This window comes from Oncorhynchus mykiss, chromosome 4 (assembly GCF_057628025.1).
Source record: "Oncorhynchus mykiss isolate SJ-2025 chromosome 4, ASM5762802v1, whole genome shotgun sequence".
Lineage (NCBI taxonomy): Eukaryota > Metazoa > Chordata > Actinopteri > Salmoniformes > Salmonidae > Oncorhynchus > Oncorhynchus mykiss.
Genome location: NC_143025.1, coordinates 23,081,139 through 23,103,063, shown reverse-complemented (window position 1 = coordinate 23,103,063; position 21,925 = coordinate 23,081,139). Strand labels below are relative to the sequence as shown.

The following is a 21,925-nucleotide window of genomic DNA, read 5'->3' as shown; positions in this document are numbered from 1 at the left end:
GATGAGGCCTGTAATTTTTATCATAGGTACACTTCAACCATGACAGACAAAATGAGAAAAAAAATCCAGAAAATCACATTGTAGGATTTTTAATGAATTTATTTGCAAATGATGGTGGAAAATAAGTATTTGGTCACCTACAAACAAGCAAGATTTCTGGCTCTCACAGACCTGTAACTTCTTCTTTAAGAGGCTCCTCTGTCCTCCACGCGTTACCTGTATTAATGGCACCTGTTTGAACTTGTTATCAGTATAAAAGACACCTGTCCACAACCTCAAACAGTCAAACTCCAAACTCCACTATGGCCAAGACCAAAGAGCTGTCAAAAGGACACCAGAAACAAAATTGTAGACCTGCACCAGGCTGGGAAGACTGAATCTGCAATAAGTAAGCAGCTTGGTTTGAAGAAATCAACTGTTGGAGCAATTATTAGGAAATGGAAGACATACAAGACCACTGATAATCTCCCTCGATCTGGGGCTCCAAGCAAGATCTCAACCCGTGGGGTCAAAATGATCACAAGAACGGTGAGCAAAAATCCCAGAACCACACGGGGGGACCTAGTGAATGAGGGCTGGGACCAAAGTAACAAAGCCTACCATCAGTAACACACTACGCCGCCAGGGACTCAAATCCTGCAGTGCCAGACGTGTCCCCCTGCTTAAGCCAGTACATGTCCAGGCCCGTCTGAAGTTTGCTAGAGAGCATTTGGATGATCCAGAAGAAGATTGGGAGAATGTCATATGGTCAGATGAAACCAAAATATAACTTTTTGGTAAAAACTCAACTCGTCGTGTTTGGAGGACAAAGAATGCTGAGTTGCATCCAAAGAACACCATACCTACTGTGAAGCATGGGGGTGGAAACATCATGCTTTGGGGCTGTTTTTCTGCAAAGGGACCAGGACGACTGATCCGTGTAAAGGAAAGAATGAATGGGGCCATGTATCGTGAGATTTTGAGTGAAAACCTCCTTCCATCAGCAAGGGCATTGAAGATGAAACGTGGCGGGGTCTTTCACCATGACAATAATCCCAAACACACCGCCCGGGCAACATAGAAGTGGCTTCGTAAGAAGCATTTCAAGGTCCTGGAGTGGCCTAGCCAGTCTCCAGATCTCAACCCCATAGAAAATCTTTGGAGGGAGTTGAAAGTCTGTGTAGCCCAGCAACAGCACCAAAACATCACTGTTCTAGAGGAGATCTGCATGGAGGAATGGGCCAAAATACCAGCAACAGTGTGTGAAAACCTTGTGAAGACTTGCAGAAAACATTTGACCTCTGTCATTGCCAACAAAGGGTATATAACAAATTATTGAGATAAACTTTTGTTATTGACCAAATACGTATTTTCCACCATAATGTGCAACTAAATTCATAAAAAATCCTACAATGTGATTTTCTGGATATTTCTTTTCTCATTTTCTGTCATAGTTGAAGTGTACCTATGATGAAAATGACAGGCCTCTCTCATCTTTTTAAGTGGGAGAACTTGCACAATTGGTGGCTGACTAAATACTTTTTTGCCCCACTGTATGATGCATTTTAGAAATTAGGAGGTTCATCATCAGCATTGCTATCAGAGGATCAAGATGATGACCACACTGAAATGGTCTTCTAACAGTTGTACTCAATCTATTGACAGGGACATAAGCAATGAAAAGCTTGTGATTCAAAAGGAATGTGTTTTTGTGTCACTCATCGTGGTAACCCTATTCAGGTGTAAATGTTGTAATGAAGCTGGAACTGAATCAAACACACTGCAGAATGTTGTTCCTGGGCCATAATGAAGGACATTCTAGTACAGTTCAGACAACCTGATAGGGTTGTCTTTGAGATGATACCAGTATCAGGATACCACTATACTCAATCTTCCATGGTAATAAAAAGGAAAACTCAACTCTATTCTCCTTTAAAAACCTTCTGTATTTAAAATATTTTGTGATATAGCTTGTAAAAATAAACAAATGTGACTATAGGTGACAACAGAGCGAGGGCTGCTTCATGTTTTGGTTTCTTGCCACAATACTAGATATCATGACAACCTAGCCTAAAGATTCAGACCTTACGGTCACTGTAATTAAATTTTTCCAGTAAGGTCTGAACTGCAGGCTGCCGTGATCAGGATACCGCAGATATCATGCTAGGCTAGCTAATGCTAAAGCAACCTATTGGATTCGATGACACCTCCGGTAGCTACTCAACCCATCCCTAGGCGTCACATTTTCACAGAATGTTAACTGGAGGAAACAAATCAAAACACATTTTTATTTGAATTAAAGTGTTGTCCCCCAGTGCATAAACAATGTTATTTTCATAGTGCGTGTTTCCCAGTGTGGAGTTGATGGAATGTGATCGATCCCATGCAATGGTTTAAATCTAATGATTTATATATACACTAGATGACATAAAGGGGCTGCTGTTTTGAAGCCACCGCACCTCCATCTTGGCACTCCCCCACCAATGAAAAACAATATTTTGGAAGCTATATAAATGCATTTCTTAAATGTCTAAATTTATTTTTGCTGCTTTTATTCTATTCTTACAGACACATTAAGGCATACTTTTACATTATATGATGTGAGCTAAACATATATTTGAAAACGATGTCCTTAAAACCTCTATGGGATGGGTCCCCCTCCCAGGACATAGACATGTCTTATACGGGCAGAAAGCTTAAATTCTTGTTAATCTAACTGCACTATCCAATTTACAGTAGCTATTACAGTGAAAAAAATACAGTGCTATTGTTTGAGGATAGAGCACAACAACAAAAAGCAACTGGTTCACCTTTAGAGGTGAATGTATCACCTTCAGAGGGGATACCCCACACACTGTTTTTCAGTGGCAGGGACTGGCAGACTAGTCAGGATCGAGGGAAAGATGAATGGATCAAAGTACAGAAAGATCCTTGATGAAAACCTGCTCAAGAGCGCTCAGGACCTCAGACTGGGGCGAAGGTTCACCTTCCAACAGGACAACGACCCTTATCACACAGCCAAGACAAAGCAGGAGTGGATAAGGGACAAGTCTTTGAATATCCTTGAGTGGCCCAGCCAGAGTCTGGACTTGAACCTGATCAAACATCTCTGGAGACCTAAAAACTGTCCATCCAACCTGAAAGAGCTTGAGAGGATCTTCAGAAAAGAACGGGAGAAACTCCTCAAATACAGGTGTGCCAAGCTTGTAGCGTCATACCCAAGAAGACTTGAGGATGTATTTGCTTTCAATGTCTAAACACCTGGTTTTGCTTCATCATTATGGGATAGTGTGTAGATTGATGAGTGAACAAAAATGTCTAATCCATTTTAGAATAAGGCTGTAACAAAATATGGAAAAAGTCTGAATATTTTCAGAATGCACTGCGTATCATTGTTTCAATCTGATCCCTTGCAATGTTTTTTACATCTCTTTTGTGACATCTAGTGGCTGACATCAAAGCTTTTCAAATACCAGTCCTAATTGTACAGACTTTTTCAGAAAGCAATAATACAGGTGAACACATACTATATTTTTGAGAAAATCTGTTCAGGAGAAAATATTAAGTGATTCCACAAAATGAGTACCTTTTGGGTAGTGTAACTCCGTCCAAAAAATACATTTATTTCACAGATTTTCTACATTCTGTCATAAAGAGCACATTCAACTTAATAAAAACACGTTTTCCCATCTCAAAAATGACTATAATAAGTTCCAAATAAAGTAACAGGGTTGACGATTTCATCTTAAATCAGCCATAAATCCCCTTGTGACAGGGGGAATGGAAGTTTGTTGTGTCCAACAGAGAGGGGCAATTGAATACAAGTTTCACAAAACATTTCTAGCCTGTTGTCTATGGGTAACAGGGTTGACGTGTTTGCTATGCTTTACTCACTCAGTTTTCCACTACAAAAAAAACAGAAAATTGTCAAAAAGTAGAACCAACTCACCTGCTTTGATTTGACTAGAAGATGTTCAATGTTTCTTTAGAATAATAAAAAAATAAGTAATAGTTTCACCATATTAAAATGAGAGTTCAGTTCACGTAACAGGATTTACCTTAAAATGAGGGACATACATTTCATATGATTAGATGAATCCCTAATCACATGAAATAAATACTCTTTTGAAATAACTAGGGCTTTACAAAACGTAAAAATGTTGTGGTTAATCAGGTTAAAGTCACAGAGGGTGCACAGAGGCACTTTAGCAAGTCTTTATTCATATAAAAAAACAGTTTAAAAAAAAAACTTTCCATGTGTTCTAAATAACAGGCTTTTAACATGCAATATTGGTGCACAATTTATATTTAAAGGGGGGCTGAACTTCCTGATTTAGCCTCGGTTTCATTTCTTCTCATTAGGAAATGTGACTGAGAACTAGATTTGGGTGTTTTGACGTGGGTGTCTTTTGTGTGTTGTATTCGAAGGTGGGAAGTGTTTGCAGGCTTGCCAGGTCTAGGAAAGATGTCCCGTCCATTAACCAAACAAGGTCCACCCACAAGGCCTAAAAACTAGACCTAAGTTTTTTGCAGCAAGAGAGGAGTTGCTACATTTATCCAATAGGGGTCTCCATAATAATAATCTAAATACACCTGTTAATAACAACAACAAAAAATTGTACTCTACATTTCTCCCTTTGTTATATTGTTTCATCAAACCAAATTATTTAATATGAACTATAGAAGTGATTGATAGTGAAATGGTTAAGACATGTTTTTTATTTTTAGAAAACATTATTGTGAAATGGTTAACACAGCTCGGAGGGAATATCCGTCATCGGTGGACTTTTTTTTTTATAAAGAATGCGTTGTTTGCGTCACCAAGCGGTGCCCTTGAAAGAATTAAATCCAATTGTTAGACGCTACCACCCCCCTCTAAATCAAAAGCAAACATGGATAACACATTGTTCTAAAATAATATTTTTTTCAACTGGAGAATAAGAATAAAAAAGTCCCAATCGTTTGCTTTTTTGCGTCTTTTATTTCATAAAAAAATGAAAACAAGAATTGTGAAGGAGAATGATGTAGCTAGCTAGTGCTAGTTAATTTGTTTGTTGTTCTCACATCACTTGTCATGACTGCCTGCTTCAGCATTCTCTCAACACCAATGACTGTACTCAACGCACACACCTCTCTGGCCCTCCCCCACTCACCCACCCAGCAACAGCCTCCCTCACTGCTTGATAGTCAGCAGTAGCAGGTCACAGTGAAATTAAGTTTTTAAAATTAAGCGAAATGCAATGGTGGCTGCAGTGCAATCTAGAAGTAGCCAAAAAACCCGCGACTAACACATTTTTACCAGCAACATCGCTTTCAAAGTCGCCCAATTTGAAAGAAAATCGCAGACATGGCAACCCTGAGCGTTTGTACGTTCACTCTGCCAAAGCAGTACACATGTACAGTTACTTACCCTTCTAGATAACTTTTAACAGTCTAAACAGGTATTGTGTCTGGTAGTAGCTTAGACTAGCTAGCAACCTTATTTCGCCAATTAGCTTCAGCCGGCTGGTGTGCAACCGTGACAGTTCTTGGTTTGACTTTGGATAGCCTATCTGTGGGGCTAGTTAGGGACCGTCAATAAATCATGTTGCACATATTTTAGTCGTCTCAAATGCTTTCAATATTTGTATATTAATTTCTACATTGTATTGTTGGTTTGAGGTTTTTAAGTGATTGAAATTTGGAGCTATTGAATTTTATGTACATTGTGTAATTTACTGGTGGTCACTAACTACCCCCATAGGGAAATTGTATGTCAAACCAAATTGACCATGGGCATTAAGATCGGGTGCTGGTTGCACTCCGAATTGATAATTACTTGGGTGCTGCTGGCTGTGGGAAAGATGTAAATGACCCCAGCCAAAGGAAAACTGTTACAGTACCCTCCATTCCATTACATACAGTACCATCTTTTCCTAATTATCTCTCAAATATCAGTTTTGAACGAGACTGGCTTTATAACCAAAATTATCCTATTTACACTTTGTAGTACATTTTTAAACTAGATAAATGCTTTTTTATTAACATTACCTCATAGGCCATTTTCTACCAGAGAAGTTGTATATTTCCTTCAGTTGCTCTTTAAAATATCAAAAGGCACTCTTTTCATGGAATGAGCCTGATACACAAAGACTTGATTTGATATTTGCTGTTTAAGTAATTTGGGCAGAATTTGCAAACAATAAATTCACATTAAATGAATATTTCTCAAAGATATCCTATTTGTGAAAACAAACTCATTTACTCTCACTGTTTCCACAAGAAAATGTAGTGGAAAAAAAACATCACAGTATAAAGACCTGCAATTGTTTTCAACAAAATAGCTATTAAAGACATCAGTTATGACTGTTGTCATATTTTAGTATTTACAGTATTTTGGTGTACACATGTCCCTGTAAGAAAAAAAATCAAATCAATAAATCAAATGCTTGTAAAAAATATTTCACTGGGCTCAAGAGCAATTACCATATAAGCATTTAGGGCCCAGCTGATAGTCTGTCCTCACTTTCAGATTTAAACCAGTTTACGAATTCCATTATGCTAAGCCCCAACACTAGTGGAAATGATGAATGATTATGAAATACATAATCTCCCGTGGTACCATCATTGCAATATGACAGCCAAATTTCATTCATCCTATCCAATTTTTTCCTTATTTAAGAAAGAAAATTACTGGCCCAGTAATCAGATATACAGCAGGGCTGTCTCCATAGTTAAGCCAACTTCCATTAGGCTTCAACCTCTCTCACATTTTAGTAAAATACATGCACATAGAGATACACGTGTTCATCATGTCTGACCCTTCACAGTTTTCACATCCCTTATGCTTTGAATCACTCTTATTTGGTCTTAATATTTTGTAAAATATCCTCTTTACAGTAATGGTTGTTTGAAACAGTGCTGTCTTTTAAGTGGTTTACATAGCTGCATGCTACTTTGCTTGAAACCACACTGTAAAATCATAGCTTGCTAAAGAAAAACCACAGCGGGATTCAAATCTATTACTGTTTGTCCTCAATGCATGCCCAATGTTCCTCCAATCTGTGATGCATTATGAGTATAATTGAAAATTAGTAGTACATCTTTTTTGGGGGAGGGTAATTTATCATGGTTCATTGTTCCACACTGACACTTTAGCCCTGTCTCTAACAAGGAGTTGGTAGCTCGAGGGTTGAGCCATCAGCCATGGAGAGAAATTCTGCTGTAGTGATGCATTTTTGCTGCTTTGTTGCTAATTGTGGCCTCCTTTCTATTGAATTTCAGTCGAGTAAAAGAGCTTGTTGGCATGATGCTGGAGAACTGCCTGGGCCGCTCTCGCCATTATTAAAGATACTCTTGATCTTTTCAAAAGCAGGAAATAGATTTTTCTCCCTGTTCAACAGCAAAAAAGTAATTTGCAATGCATCCATTAGTTCTTCATTAAAGCAAGATTATATTGGACTGCAAATCACATCTGCCTTTTAATGATTAAAGGGTGGCATTTTTGGGGCCAAAACTAATTACTAGTCTAAATGAATGAAAATGAAAAAAAAAAACAGGCATGTTTTTACATTAGATAGTGTGGCCTGTAATTAGATTCAGGCTAATTCCACTATTTCTGCTCCTGTAATGAGATGAGAATGTCCTCAACTTTGTTCTCTTCTTTTGTAGGCCATGCTAACAGCTCCAAATGTATAATTTTGATAACACTGACTGACAGAGTTTACATAAATCGATTTGTCGTGTTACCTGAAACAAGTTCCGAATCTGTGAGGGACCAAATTCTTCTTCAAGGCGAGGGGCGGAAGTGGTTTGATGGGTGAAATGGGTGAAAAGGGAACCCAAGACAGAATGGTTACAGCTGCTGGGTTTTTGTTGTTATTTTATAAAAACCTGCCGATTTATTATTGAGAGAAGAGATTGTAGTGGCAGCACTGGTTTGTAGTCAGCTGACTTTGGAGCTGGGTTATCAGTTTGTTTTCCACTACTTACACTCTGTCTCTCCTATTAAAAATGACACTTTTATCAAATAAAGGCTGTACCAAAGACAGTACTGTGGCTGTACTATAATGAAGGTGCTATACCTTTACTGTATGTCTAAGTCAGACCTTCTCTCACTGTGGTCTTACATGTTGCACCTTGGCCTGCTCTTCTAAATGAAGAATATGCCACTGGGGGAAAGGATGGTCAGATTAATGTAAGACCCCAGAGCAACCCAGAGACACAAACCGGATGTATTATGTTCAAGAGAAGCGCATATCCCCTGCCTGTAATGCACCATTGATAAATGAGGCTTGTAAGCATAACATGCTTATATGTCAGATACGCCTGATTTGTAGTGAGACTGAAAATTCAATGTATACATCAACTTCACATGTATACATTTGTAAAGTTTCATATCTTGCAATCAGAAATGAGTCAATATTGATCTCAGCTTTAACTTTTACTTATAGTATACTATAAACCTAATATTGCACATTTAGTAAGTTCTCAACTGATTACTCCTCAGAAAAATGCTCGCTCTCCCAAATTTTTACATGCAATGCGTTTTCACAAGACCAGACCTCCTTTCCTTGCAAAAAATATATGCAGTAGCACTAATTTTTAAGCACAGGAATCGTTCTATTTCTGCTGAAGTGAGATTTTTCTACACAGTCCGTAGCCGTTCCAGAAATTCAAACCTCATAACATTTCAGCCAAAGCTTATACTAAGCTTGTTAGTATTTCTGATGCAGTGGGTGATATGGCTGCTGCATTACCATAAATCAGCAGAATTAACTATGATCTTCAACAACATGTTTAAAACTGGCCACCAGAAGTTTGCAATATGTTGCACAGAATATTATGATAACATGTCATAATAAATGTTTAGAATCTACTTAGGACCGGGGTTCAAAATACATTCTATATTAATGCTTTTTCTTCAATTTAACAAAAGTGTTTCACAATCACAAGTGAAACATTGACACAAAATGGTTTGGATCAAAAATCTCCCCATAAATGTTCTAATAATATTTTCTTCACATAGTGAATGGTGAAATTAATGAATCAACTGTAACAACTGAGCAAGTTCCTCTTTTATACCTTTATGTTAGCATTTTACATTGGAGGTATCATTTGAGCAGTGTTAACTACTACTACTACTGTATGGCTGCATACCGGGAAAGTATTCAAGTTTAGAAATATATTTAACTTACAGTACATCTCCCAAGGCAACTTTGGACAGGAAGAAATTAATACATTATACTATCATAAAAGACCAAGCTATTCTTTGAAAGGGTTACCAGCTTTTTAGGATTCCTTTGTTGACACATAAGTATCATATTGGGATTAGCATTCCATTTGCTGGGACAAACATCTCTTTGAACCCCAGAATCTATACTGGAGGTGCCCAGACAGAAAAAAACATACTTACACAACAATGGTATCTTAAGTACTGTATCAAGGATCAGACTGTCAAACACATTACCAAACAATGCATGTGAGCATCTTTATGGGTTAGGTACAGTATGCATCATGGTTTACTATCAGAATAATGACTGGTGTGAATAGGAGATCACGTCATATGATCTTCTGTCACTTCACCAGTGTAGCGAAAACCCAGAAGTGGTTGGATGGTACAGTGACTGAGTTATGGTTGCACTTTGCTTTATAATGAGTATAGAGCAACATTTTCAGTGCAAGCAGTCATAATAAGAGTTTAAGTAGGAACAACAGTAATATTACTCTGGTATTGTGAAGCATCAATTGTGTTTATAGTACATAAATCAAAACAACTTAGTACAGTTATCATTTATCCAACCACTGAAATGTGTTCAAATGAAATATATGTAACATGACTTATTACTTGGGTCGGTTTTTCCTCAGTTTTATCTTTTAATATGGTCCACATCAGGGTAACAGAAATATTCAAGCTATACCATTCGACAAGAATATTAATTGTGTTATGTATATGTGAGAAAAGGGCTTCTTAAGTAGGGGAAGGGGCAGGCCTAATGATTTAACAGAAAGCAACGCATCTCATGAAATCTGTGAGAAATCCTAATGTCACTTATGTCTGCCTTTAATGCAAACCAAATGAATCTCTGCTGTAATAAGAAGCTTCCCAGAATTAGTTTCCGCTCGCAGAAAATTGCAAAAGGCTAGTACTTTATCTATGAATTTCACTCGAGCATAAGCAAAAACCCCTCATACATTATTTGGTTACGTTCCATCAGTAGCAGAAATAACATTGTGCAAATTCTATGCATGTTAATGATAAATAGAAATCCACCTGCTTTCAGATAAAATGAGTTTAATTTTCCGTTGCCCAGTGTCTGGTTGGCCTTTCATAAATTACTTATGCACACAGCTATTATTAAAATAGGGGGAAAGCAAATTAGAAAGTCTTCCTATCTCCACTGGATTTAGCCAAGGCCAGGCCGTAGCTAACACAGTCAGCATTTCTCTCTGAAATTCTGCTCTCCTGAAAATGCTCCCCTCATCTCTGTATTTCTATGCTGTTGTAGGAGCTGTGACCCTGTTTTCACTAAATTAACCTAAATCGTTTTAAGTTCACACACATAAAGGAATTTGCAGACTTCTTCTATGTGTGTATCAGAATGTATTTGTCGCTGGATTCATATTTCCTTTTGCTATACAACCTGTCCCCTGCTTTTGCAGGAGACAATAGCAAAACCTCAATGGTTGAAAGATACCAATCTAAAAGGAAACCTGGAATGCTTGTAGCTGTGCTGTGAGGAAAACAACTTGTCAGGGAAATAATACGTGTTGGAATGAGGGCAGGTTCAGAGTGCTTTTACAAGAATTCCATTTAAATATTTTTCTATTAGAAATACAAATCAACTCAAGTTAGCCTTGGGTGGTACAAGCAGTACATTTCCTTTGGATACATAGTTAAAGACCTATGCAGTGGTAGGCCTGTTGCAATGCGGGTTTGATTGAACACCTGCCCGAGGTTGATATGCTGGGGATGAAAAAAGTTTTACATTTCTAATTATCCAAGAACTTAAGGGCACCACTTCCATTTACTTTTCATTTTCAAACCACCATATTGTCATGCTCTAAGAATTCGATGTAATACTTTTTTTCTTAAATGGAAGACATTTTTCTCGGACTAATTTAAAACGTCTCATCTCTGCATGCTCAACTGTCTGATTGCCCCATGAAAGAATGACTTCATAGAAATAGCATCCCCTTTTTGAAAAGGAACACTGGTTCTTCCATCTATGAGTCAAAGAAAGGGAATGAATGATTCTCAAATGCAAAAATCTGCAGTTTCATCAAACGCAGTCAGGCCTGCCCTTAAGCCAGGGTCGCCAGAGCCTCCAGAGGCTAGTGCCATCACTGAGACTCATCCAAGGCCTTAAGGTCCTTCAGACAATAAGGCTTAACCTGTTAATTCCCAAGGGAAACAGAGAAAAATGTTTAGTAAATCAAATGACCTGGAAGGAACAAAAACCTTTGCTAGTTGTTGTCAGTTGATGCAAGACCGTTGCTCCCCGGCTGTGCAGATCAGTACACGTTTGGAGAGTGGTGGGGGCAATACATTACCACCATGGACTGTGGCCCTACATTACCAGAGAGCCAGTGAATGTGTTCACGCTGACGTGATGCAATGAAAAGGCCTTTGTGAGTTTGAGGGAGATGAACCAGGCAGAGTTCCCTGCCATGCATGCAAATCTCCAGCATCTAAAGTGCCCCTAGAGACATGCTTTTGCCTTGGAGCACTAGGTGAAATTTCATTTTAATTTGAACATAGCCCGATGATTGGTACAATATGATTTCTACCCCCTCTCTCTTTGTTAAATAGGCAACATTATTATTATAAGACAAGGTAGGGAGGATGTGCTTTTGAAGTGTACATACAAGGTTATTGTTGACTATAACTTATTAGACCTCGAAGGCTGCGTTTACACAGACAACCCAATTCCAGTCTTCTTTTCTTTCCACTTCTTGGTCTTTTGCCCCTAATTGGGCAAAATACCTGAACTGGGCTGCCTGTGTAAATGTAGCCCATGAAACCCAGTGTTTTCAAAGAAAGGTGAATTAATGAAGTTAAAACATTTATTGCATTCTCTGATTGATTGATATGGAGATATGTACATTTTTGTCATAACTAGAAGACACTACTCATAAAATAATAATTTTCAATCCATATTTACTATTAGAGTGAATGTGAAGTTAAGCGTGATGTAATTTAACTGTGGAGGAAAAATGCCCATATATATATATATATATATATATATATATATATATATATATATATATATTTATTTACCATCATTATAATTGGCCATACAGTACTTAAAAAAAACCTGTATGCAGAACTAGTGTTGTAGTGCCCTCCAGTGGAAAGTCTCAAAAATGCATGTTTTCAGTTGAGCTCGGCACCAGGATATATTACATCTGTATTTCATACAATCATCAGGTAAAAATATGAAAATAGGTGTGGGGAACTGCAGGACCCTTCATACATGTAATATGTTATTCTGATCAAAGGAGTGCACTCTATTGGAATAAAAGATTAGTCCACCCAGCATAGATAAACCATTTAAAAAAAATACACATACCTCAGAGTAAACAGTGGATAACATGATTAGTGTTAAAGGGACCCGTTTATTAAAACATATTAGGGCATTTAAGAGTGACACATTTGACAGACTAAATAGCTGTGCCTGTGAATTAGTGAGTAATCCCTTGTAACAAGATGAACTAAAAACATATTTAACTGATGTGCAGTATGATGGAGTAAGACTTTTAAATTAAAGCTGTAAATAAGCCACTTTGGCTGTTTGCATTAAAGTTGTGCACTTTGCAAGTATGCTGTGTCTAGTTATTAAATCATGCAATTTGACATAAAATAGCTCACCAAGCAGCCATTGGACATAAAATAAATGTCTGAACACTGAAGTGAGAGACCAGAATTGTTAAGAGATCCAGACAAGGCTAACACAACAGTATTTTGGAAAACTTCTGATACTAAGTTGGACAATTTATTTTTGAACCTTTATTTAAACTAGGCAAGTCAGTTAAGAACAAATTCTTACTTGCAATGACTGCCTTCCCCAGCCAAACGTGGACCAATTGTGCACCTCTCTATGGGACTCCCAATCACGCCGGATGTGATATAGCCTGGATTTGAACCAGGGACTGTAGTGAAGTCTCTTGCACTGAGATGCAGTGCCTTAGGGCTCCCGAGAGGCGCAGCGGTCTAACAAAATAACCACGTTGATGCTTCAACCAAACAACAAATCAAGCTTGGACATTTTGGGCAAAGCTCGTAGGCCATTTATTGAAAAAGATTCACACATGGAAATGTGTCATCAGTCATTAAATGACATCTTCCAATCTACTACCAGCAAATAGAAAAGAATGGCACATTTCTATCTCAATAGATCTGATTTGTGAGTTTCCTGATGGTACTTGGTAATACAGAGTTCATTGTACTAAGAGGAAAATACACAATTATTCAATCAAAGGAAATACATTTTTCCAGCTGCAAGCCAAAAGAAGACATCTTAACTGGTCTTTCATTTGCTTTCTGGCACATAAAAAAACATCCTTTCACAGAAAATGTAATCTCATAATATTAAGGCAGTGTATTGATCACAGAAATAACAATAAACATTTGAGGAAAATGTTTGATATCACCAACACTAAATTCTAAATTATGACAGCTTGGTCACTACAACTTTGTCCAACATTAGAATAGCATTAGTTTATCGTTTTTATGACATAAGGTAAAAGCATCTCGGAAAAGCTGAATTCACTTTTTCGGCTTGACACATTTCTCCTTCTCAAACTGGGCTATCTGGCTGAAGAGATCTAGGAGATTAGTTGGCAGCTCTTTTTTCTGACTTCCTCCTGCGGATGATCCCTTACCATTCCGAGTGGCGTCAGTGGAAGACCTGTAATCTCCTCCATCAGACCTTCGAGTGCCCCTCTCCTGCTCTTTCTTATCGCCTCGCTCTGTGCTACCATACTTCCCACTATCTGATCGCCTGTAAGTGGATATGTGGGACTGTGATGGGAGGTCGTTGGTGTACTGGTCAGATTTGCGTGAATGCTCTGAGCCGGCAGATGAGGAGGACATTCTTCTGTGTTTGACTTTCTCCAATGAGCTGGGAACGTCTTGTGGGCCACTTTGATCCTCCTGGCCCTGGCTCTTCCTCTGGCCCCTGGAGCCTTCCCTCTCCTTCACGTCTCCATCACTGGTCTTGTCACCACGGACACCTTTTCCCTTGCTGCCCTCAGCTCGCTGAGGAGAGGCGTCAAAAGGGTCATCTTCAAACCTGCTGTTGTCCGGAGCGTCAGACACTGATGATAAAGAGCGGTACGAGTGGCTCCTGCCCTTGCTGGGGGGCTGACTGCCTTCTTCAGTACTCTCTGGCCCCTCAAACGGCCTAACCACGCTAGATTTCTGATCCAGGAAGGAGGCGGAGGTGTTGGGCGGGGCAGGGTACCACTCCTCCTCGTCATCAGCCACACTCCTGTTGTCCCTGGATGAAACCTGCTGGTGTTTCTTCCCTCGAGATGACCGTCTGTGTTTGCGCTTCTTTTTCTTTGACTTCCTGCGACCCGAGGAGGATCGGTCAGAAGAAGAGGAGGAAGACGATGATGAAGAGGAGGATCTCCTTTGTTTCCTTTTCATTCTAGAGGGAGTTATAGCAGACAAACTATGTAGCTACATATGAAATAGGTTATATTTGTGATGAACTTAAATTATGAAAGATAATATTTCGCCAAATTAAATTACGTGTACGTATTTGGTTTTTACAAGACAACCGATGAGCTGACAGTTTACCAGGTTACCTTTCTGACGGATTGGTATGGATGTACCTTTTTTCTTCTTTTAAGATCTTACGCAATTTTTCTGCACTTGTCTCCACATTCTTAGCTTTTTCCGCTTCCTTTGCAGCTGCCTCTTCTCTCAGTTTGAGCGATTTCTTTAAAGCAGTCATTTTCACAGTAAAATTTTACCCGTTTTCAAGAGATGAAAAATTATAAAGGGAGGAAACCAGCAATGTGAAAAACATTCCATTAATTAATTTGAATGGATAAGGACAATGGGGAAAATGGCATATACACAGACATGTTTACCATAGCATGATCCAGAAATCACAAGCAGAGAACAAATGTTAATTTTTCCAGGTGGACAAAAAGGGTTTACATTTACCGCATTGAGACCAGGTCCAGCGTACCAACCATTTCCATTCCAGTTGTAAGGTTGTTTGTTCCCCCAATAGACAAGCGACAATCAAGGCAGTCGGGTAGAGTCAAAGGGCAGGATCCCAGATCAGACAAGCACACAACAAAACACTTAATCAGTATTACAAGGTTCCCTGTGTGTTACTCCAAGCACGCTAACGACAGAGAACTTCTCACTGGCCCTTTCCCCCCAAAATGTTCATAGTTCACAATGTTCAATGATCAGTCATATGAGGAATAGTTGGCATTGCCATGGAATGTTCCAGCTCACCTGGATAAGCAGCTCTATTTTTTTTAATGCTTCCTTGGCGTCTTGGAAGGAGTCGTCTAAGGCCAGGGCTTTTCTATAGAGACCTTCAGCTGTGACTAGCTTTTCTTCCTCCTCCAGTCTAACAGAATGAAAAAACAGTTTTTTTCAGTGGAAGGTTTGTCACTTGTAAATCACTTCAGTGCACACAAGATAATAAAGGAAGTGGATAAACATTCCTACTTACTGGCCACCTCGCTCGACCAGGGTCTGGCATAGGTATTTCTTTGCATTTCTGTGGGTTGGGCAGCTTTCCAATGCCAGCTCAAAGTCAGTTATTGCCTTCAGCAAACTCCCTTTGTTAGCATACCTGGGAAATCAAATGGCAAGTTTATATTAGCTGTAGGACCACAACTACATTTTATACGACAATTAAACAATATCACGTTTCAAAAACCTGTGGTCAACAGAAATAACTATCAGAGTGTAGGCTAGGAGTGCTGACTATTAGATTGTTAATGATCGACCACATTATCAATAAAATAAGATGGCTACTCACAGTGCACCACGTGCCACAAGGGCTTCCACATTGTTAGTGTCGATCTCTAAGGCCTTGTTATATTCATTCATTGCTTCGACATGGCGGCCAGATTTGAAGTGGTCCACACCAACCCTTACACTGTAGCGCAGACATATTGACAAAGAAAGAAAGATCAGGACCAGTTCATTCATTCTGTAAACAGTCGGCTAGCAGAGATTTAGTGACATGCTGCTGCAAATGTCAAAATGCCCAAAAAATGTCAATGTCAGGCATACCATTTAAGAGCCCAGGATGCAGACTGCTTCTTTCGGATAGTTGTGGCAAAGTCCTCCTCAAGGAAATGTTTGCTGTAAAGGAGAGTCCCAAAATACAGTCAAGTGCTGATAAAAGGGAGCTACAGATATCAATTTATGGAAAGCGTGTCTTCTGAAGAATAGCAAAACAACAAGTTTGTCTTCTCACCTCTGTAGCCCTCTCATGAGTGAGGGAGGCTGTGTGTCACTGACCCCAATCTTCCCCAGGAGATATTCCACATTAGATGGATTGGAGTACCCAAGAGAACCCTCTAAAACCCTCTCATAGGTTTCAGTGTTGTCGTTTGCAACCCTCACACTGCGACTGGGTAAAACAATGAAAAGAATACAATGAGCAAAGATGTAGCCTAAGTTCTAGCATAACTATTTTTCTGCCAATTAGAATACATCTGTCTTACCTGTATTGAAGTGGCATATCATCTCTACTAAAAACTCCAAGCTTTAGGTTCATCAGATTTGGGCCGAGGGAGGAGGGCTGAAGTGAAATGGTTATCTTCTCATGGTATCGGTCAATGTCCTTCACTCCAGCTAGAGAACAGCACATGGTACATAGTTCAGTTTGTTGACTTATGTTCACAATGCAGTTGTGATAAGTTGTTTACATGTACAACACAAAGTTAGCTAGTGTGCACTGTGCATTTACCTCTTATCAAATCATTAAGCTGATAGTATGATAGCGGATCATCATGATTGCCATTGGAAGGTACATCTCTAAGGGGACACAGGGCCTGAGGAGAGAAATAAAGCAGAGAAAGAGGCTACCACTTACTCTTATTTCTTCAACAGGGCACACCGACACCAGGCCGAAGCCACAAACCCTACCGTGAGCTCCAGATCCTCTATGTCTCGCTCTAGTCCACCTCCCATGCAGATCAAAGTTACAAAGAAGCCAAAGTCCCTGATGGAGTTGATCCTGCCTATCACAATGTCCCCTCGCTCAATGTCCCTGTACAAGAGATTTCTCCGTTCCTCAAACGACACCTCCATGAACTGCTCCAGAGGGGGCATGATGGCGTAGGGCTCTAGGAAAAGGATACAGTCGTTAGTCCACACTCAAGACAACATGTTGGTTTACCTCTAAATTTCACAGTAACCGTTACCTTCTCCTTCCTCCTCTAACACATCCTCCAGAAGTGCACTAGACTTCCATGATGGCGCAAACAGGATGTCAGCTTTTCTAGCAATGAACTGCTCCACTAAGGCATTGTCCTCCCCTCCATATTTCCTGTAGATGATAGTATTAACATTATCAGTACACCTGTCTGGAAATTTGCAGTTGACAGTGTTGGAGCTCAATTAGCCTACATTTGGATTCAAATAAATGTGCATTCAATATTGTCTGTGTTGTCCATTTAAATTACCTTTGATAGCTGGCTTTGGACAAGTCAGGTTCAATAGCCTTGAAATCTGGATTTTCACTTTGTTCACATTTGAGATGGGTAAACAGGCTTTGTCCATGGTGAGACAAAGTCTGCCTCAGTAAATCTCTATCCATTTTCAGTTATTGGCATCAGAATTCAGCCTGGTTAGCTAGTATGCACATCATCCTGTAACAGAAGAATAATATGTTAGCATAATAGCTAACTAGTAGCTAACAAATATATTTTAATGCAGCGCGGCCAACCAGCCCAACTCACGTCACGAGAGCAACATAGCTAGCTGGCTAGCCAGCTGTAAATATATGGCTCTGGCGCTAGCTAGCTAACGTTAGTTGTTGCTGCTGCCCTGTACTGCGGACAAAAAGCAACTTACCGAGCAGTTGCAGATGTGTACAAAACATTTACGCGAATTATTGACATAGCTAGCAGCTAGCTATCTGACAGAAGAATCTGTGGGAGCGTTCTAACTCTCGAGCGTCCGGAACTTCAATCTTATGTGTTACACTTATTTGGTCCCAAGAGGAACAAAACCCTACTAGGAACCTTTTTGAGTTAATAGAGTTGCCATAGACATATTTTGTAAACACAATGTTGTTGATAGTTCTGGATTTCTCCTGTCCTTCCAGTCAAACAAAACATTCCGGAGACAGTTGCATCGTCTTGCTGAGAGCCTCTTTAATACATAGCAAAATGTTCTATAAATAGTTTTGGTTGGGTTTTCCTGTATGTAACACAACAGGTATCGAATAATTTCTACAGTGGTTAGCCTAAACTGAGGGTATAGAGCCCCACAGTGGAAGTGTCAGAATACCCATAAAACCCACTTGTAAAATCAGGGAAATGGTTCCAATCGTTTTTTAGAATTTAGAAATGCTTAGAAAAAAGGGCTTACCCTGGCGTGACATTTTATTAACCATGTAAATCTCCCTCGGACAAGGTGACTCATCAATATATTGGGCTCTATTCGAAAATACTAATCAGCACCAAAATTGACATCATGGAAAATTACACATCCCTGCACGCCATCTCTAGCTGACACCTTTGCTAACAGTTATTGTGTCAATTTAAAACTTGCACAAGACAGTTCACAGAATTTTCAATGTAAAGAAATTTAGCCAATTTATAAATTACTATATTTAGCTAACATTAGATAGTTAATCCAGAGATTCTTACCTTTGCCTCGATTCGGCAGTCTCGTCCAGATAATCGTGACATTTGTTGTTCTTTATGATAGCTACATTAGCAGCTAATTAGCTTTTCATTATTATTATTATTATTATTTATTTATGTTTTATTTTTTTTGGGGGGGGGGGGGGTAAATACAGGCGAATATATTTATAAAAGTAAACTTGTCTTAGAGAAATTTACAGAGTTAATAAAATGTCACGCCAGGGTAAGCCTACACGAAACACAGACCTTATTTTAAGTGTTTCTAAAATAGGGAAATAGGGAAAAATGAATGGTAGAAAAATTATTGGAACCATTTCCCTGTTTGACCGATAGGTTTTAAGGGTATTATGACTCATACTGTGGTACTCTGTACTGTATGCTATGAATGTTTGTTTAATGGAGTTTATTATTGATGGCCATAATTAGGCCTACATTATACTGTGCCTTCGGAAACTATTCAGACCCCTTGACTTTTTGCACATTTTGCCTTCTTATAAAATGTATTACATGTACTTTTTCCTCATCAATCTACACACAATACTCCATAATGACAAAGCAAAAACAGGTTTTAATTTTTTTTGCTAATTTATAAAATAAAAATAAACTGATATTACATTTACATAAGTATTCAGACCCTTCACCAACTACAACAACATATTTCGTAACCATTGCAGTCATTGGTAACCATGGCAACATCATCTGCAACCACAGAGACATCAATTGCCATCACGGAAACATCATCACCAGCTACAGAAATCCCATTGGTAACTATGGCGACATTGTCTCCAATCGTGGTAACAAGATCACCAACCACAGAAACATCATCACCAACTACTGAAACATCATTAGTAATCATTGCAACTTAATCGGCAACCATGGCTACATCATATGCAACCGTGGCAACAGCATCACCAACCACAGCAATATCATCACCCACCATGGCAACATCATCACCAACTATGGAAACACCATCGTAACCATGGCAACATCATCAGTAACCATGCCAACATCAACAACCACAGAAACGTCATTGCCCATCACGGCAACATCCTCACCAACTACGGAAACATCATCGGTAACTATGGTAACATTGTCAACTACCGCAGCAACACTCCACCACGTTATCATCATCACCAACTATGCTAACAACATCAGTAACAATGGCAAAGTCATCATTATTTATGGCAACATCATCAGCAACCACGGAAACATCATCGGTAACAATGGAAACACCATCTCCAAATCACTTGTCATCATCAACCACAGCAACATTAATCCAAACCATAGCATCATCATCGCCAACCCAAATCCCCAACAACAAAAAAACTCCAGCCTCAACAACCACTGCTCCAACATATCCAGTTCTAATACACACTGCTCCGTATCAAGGTAGGTAATCATATTATATAAACTGAACATGCAACAATTTAAAAGATTTTACTGAACTACAGTTCATTTAAGGAAATCAGTCGATTTAAGTAAATTCATTATAAAGCCTTTATCTATGGATTTCACGACTGGCAATACAAATATGCATCTGTTGGTCACAGATACCTTTAAAAAAGGGTAGGGGCGTGGATCAGATCCTTGCGACATGGGGCTGTGCATTATCGGGCTGAAACATGAGGTGATGGCAGCCGATGAATGGCACGACAATGGGCCTCAGGATCACATCACGATATCTCTCTGCATTGAAATTGCCATCAATAAAATGCAATTGTGTTTGTTGTCTGTAGCTTATGCCTGCCCATATAATAACTCCACCTCCACCATGGGGCACTCTGTTCACAATGTTGACATCAGCAAATCGCTCGCAAACACAACGCCATACACGTTGCCTGCCATCGGCCTGGTACAGTTGAAACTGAATCTGTGAAGAGCACACTTCTCCAATGTGCCAGTGGCCATCAAAGGTGACCATTTGCCCAAAGAAGTTGCTAGCTATGCCAAACTGCAGTCGAGTCAAGACACTGGTGAGGACGACGAGCACGCAGATGAGCTTCCCTGGGGCTGTTTCTGACAGTTTTTGCAGAAAGTCTTTGGTTATGCAAACCCACAGTTTCATCAGCTGTCTGAGTGGCTGGTCTCAGACGATCCTGCAGGTGAGAAGTCAGATGTGGAGGTCATGTGCTGGCGTGGTTACACGTGGTCTGGGGTTGTGTGTACATAATGTTGCCATCTCTTATGACCAAAAATAACTTCTGGACATCAGAAAAGCGATTTTCTCACCGCGGACTGGAAGAAACTTTTTCCTTTAACGAGTCCAACGAGAAGGATATCCTGCTTTCACTGGAACAGGCCCAGATCCACGCCTTTTGCGTCAAGAAAAGACGCAGGAAAAGAGGACGCAGATCGGACATCCTTGTGAGAATCCAGAGGCGAACGAGTAAACTCCCACTGCTTTCCATTCTTCTCGCTAATGTGCAATCATTGGAAAATAAAATTGATGACCTACAATTAAGATTATCCTAACAACGGGACATTAAAAACTGTAACATCTTATGTTTCACCGAGGCGTGACTGAACGAAGATACGGACAATATAGAGCTAGTGGGATTTTCCATGCACCGGCAGAACAGAGACGCTACCTCTGGTAAGACGAGGGGTGGGGGTGTGTGTCTTTTTGTCAATAACAGCTGGTGCGCGATGTCTAATATTAAACAAGTCTCGAGGTATTGCTTGCCTGAGGTAGAGTACCTTATGATAAGCTGTAGACCACATTATCTACCAAGAGAGTTCTCATCTGTATTATTCGTATCCGTCTATTTACCACCACAAAACAAAGCTGGCACTAAGACTGCTCTCAACCAACTCTATAAGGCCATGAGCAAAGAAGAAAATGCTCACCCAGAAGCAGCGCTCCTAGTGGCCCGGGGACATTAATGCAGGCAAACTTAAATTTTACCAAATTCTTACCAGCATGTCACATGTGCAACCAGGGGGATCCTAGATCACCTTTACTCCACACACAGAGATTAATACAAAGCTCTCCCCTGCCCTCCATTTGGCAAATCTGACCATAATTACTTCCTTCTGATTCCTGCTTACAAGCAAAAACTAAAGCAGGAAGTATCCGTGACTCGCTCAATATGGAAGTGGTCAGATG

At 39.5% G+C, this 21,925-nt stretch overlaps 1 protein-coding gene across 2 annotated transcripts; it reads right to left on the bottom strand.

Moving 5' to 3' along the window:
* Nucleotides 1–13,225: 13,225 nt before the first annotated feature.
* ttc14 (tetratricopeptide repeat domain 14) lies at nt 13,226–18,331 on the bottom strand. 2 transcript variants are annotated; one of them, XM_021599146.3, is made up of 13 exons: nt 18,023–18,331; nt 17,632–17,817; nt 17,371–17,495; nt 17,093–17,292; nt 16,914–16,998; nt 16,669–16,798; nt 16,419–16,574; nt 16,232–16,303; nt 15,975–16,094; nt 15,663–15,785; nt 15,440–15,557; nt 14,773–14,906; nt 13,226–14,612 (listed from the first exon to the last, which is right to left on the bottom strand). In XM_021599146.3, exons 2-13 carry the CDS (start codon nt 17,763–17,765, stop codon nt 13,727–13,729), a joined length of 2,283 nt encoding a protein of 760 aa, XP_021454821.2. In that variant the 5' UTR covers nt 17,766–17,817; nt 18,023–18,331; the 3' UTR covers nt 13,226–13,726. The 2 variants fall into 2 exon arrangements, with proteins under 2 accessions (XP_021454821.2, XP_021454822.2); XM_021599147.3 differs by having other exon boundaries at nt 14,800–14,906.
* Between the last annotated feature and the right edge of the window lie 3,594 nt (nt 18,332–21,925).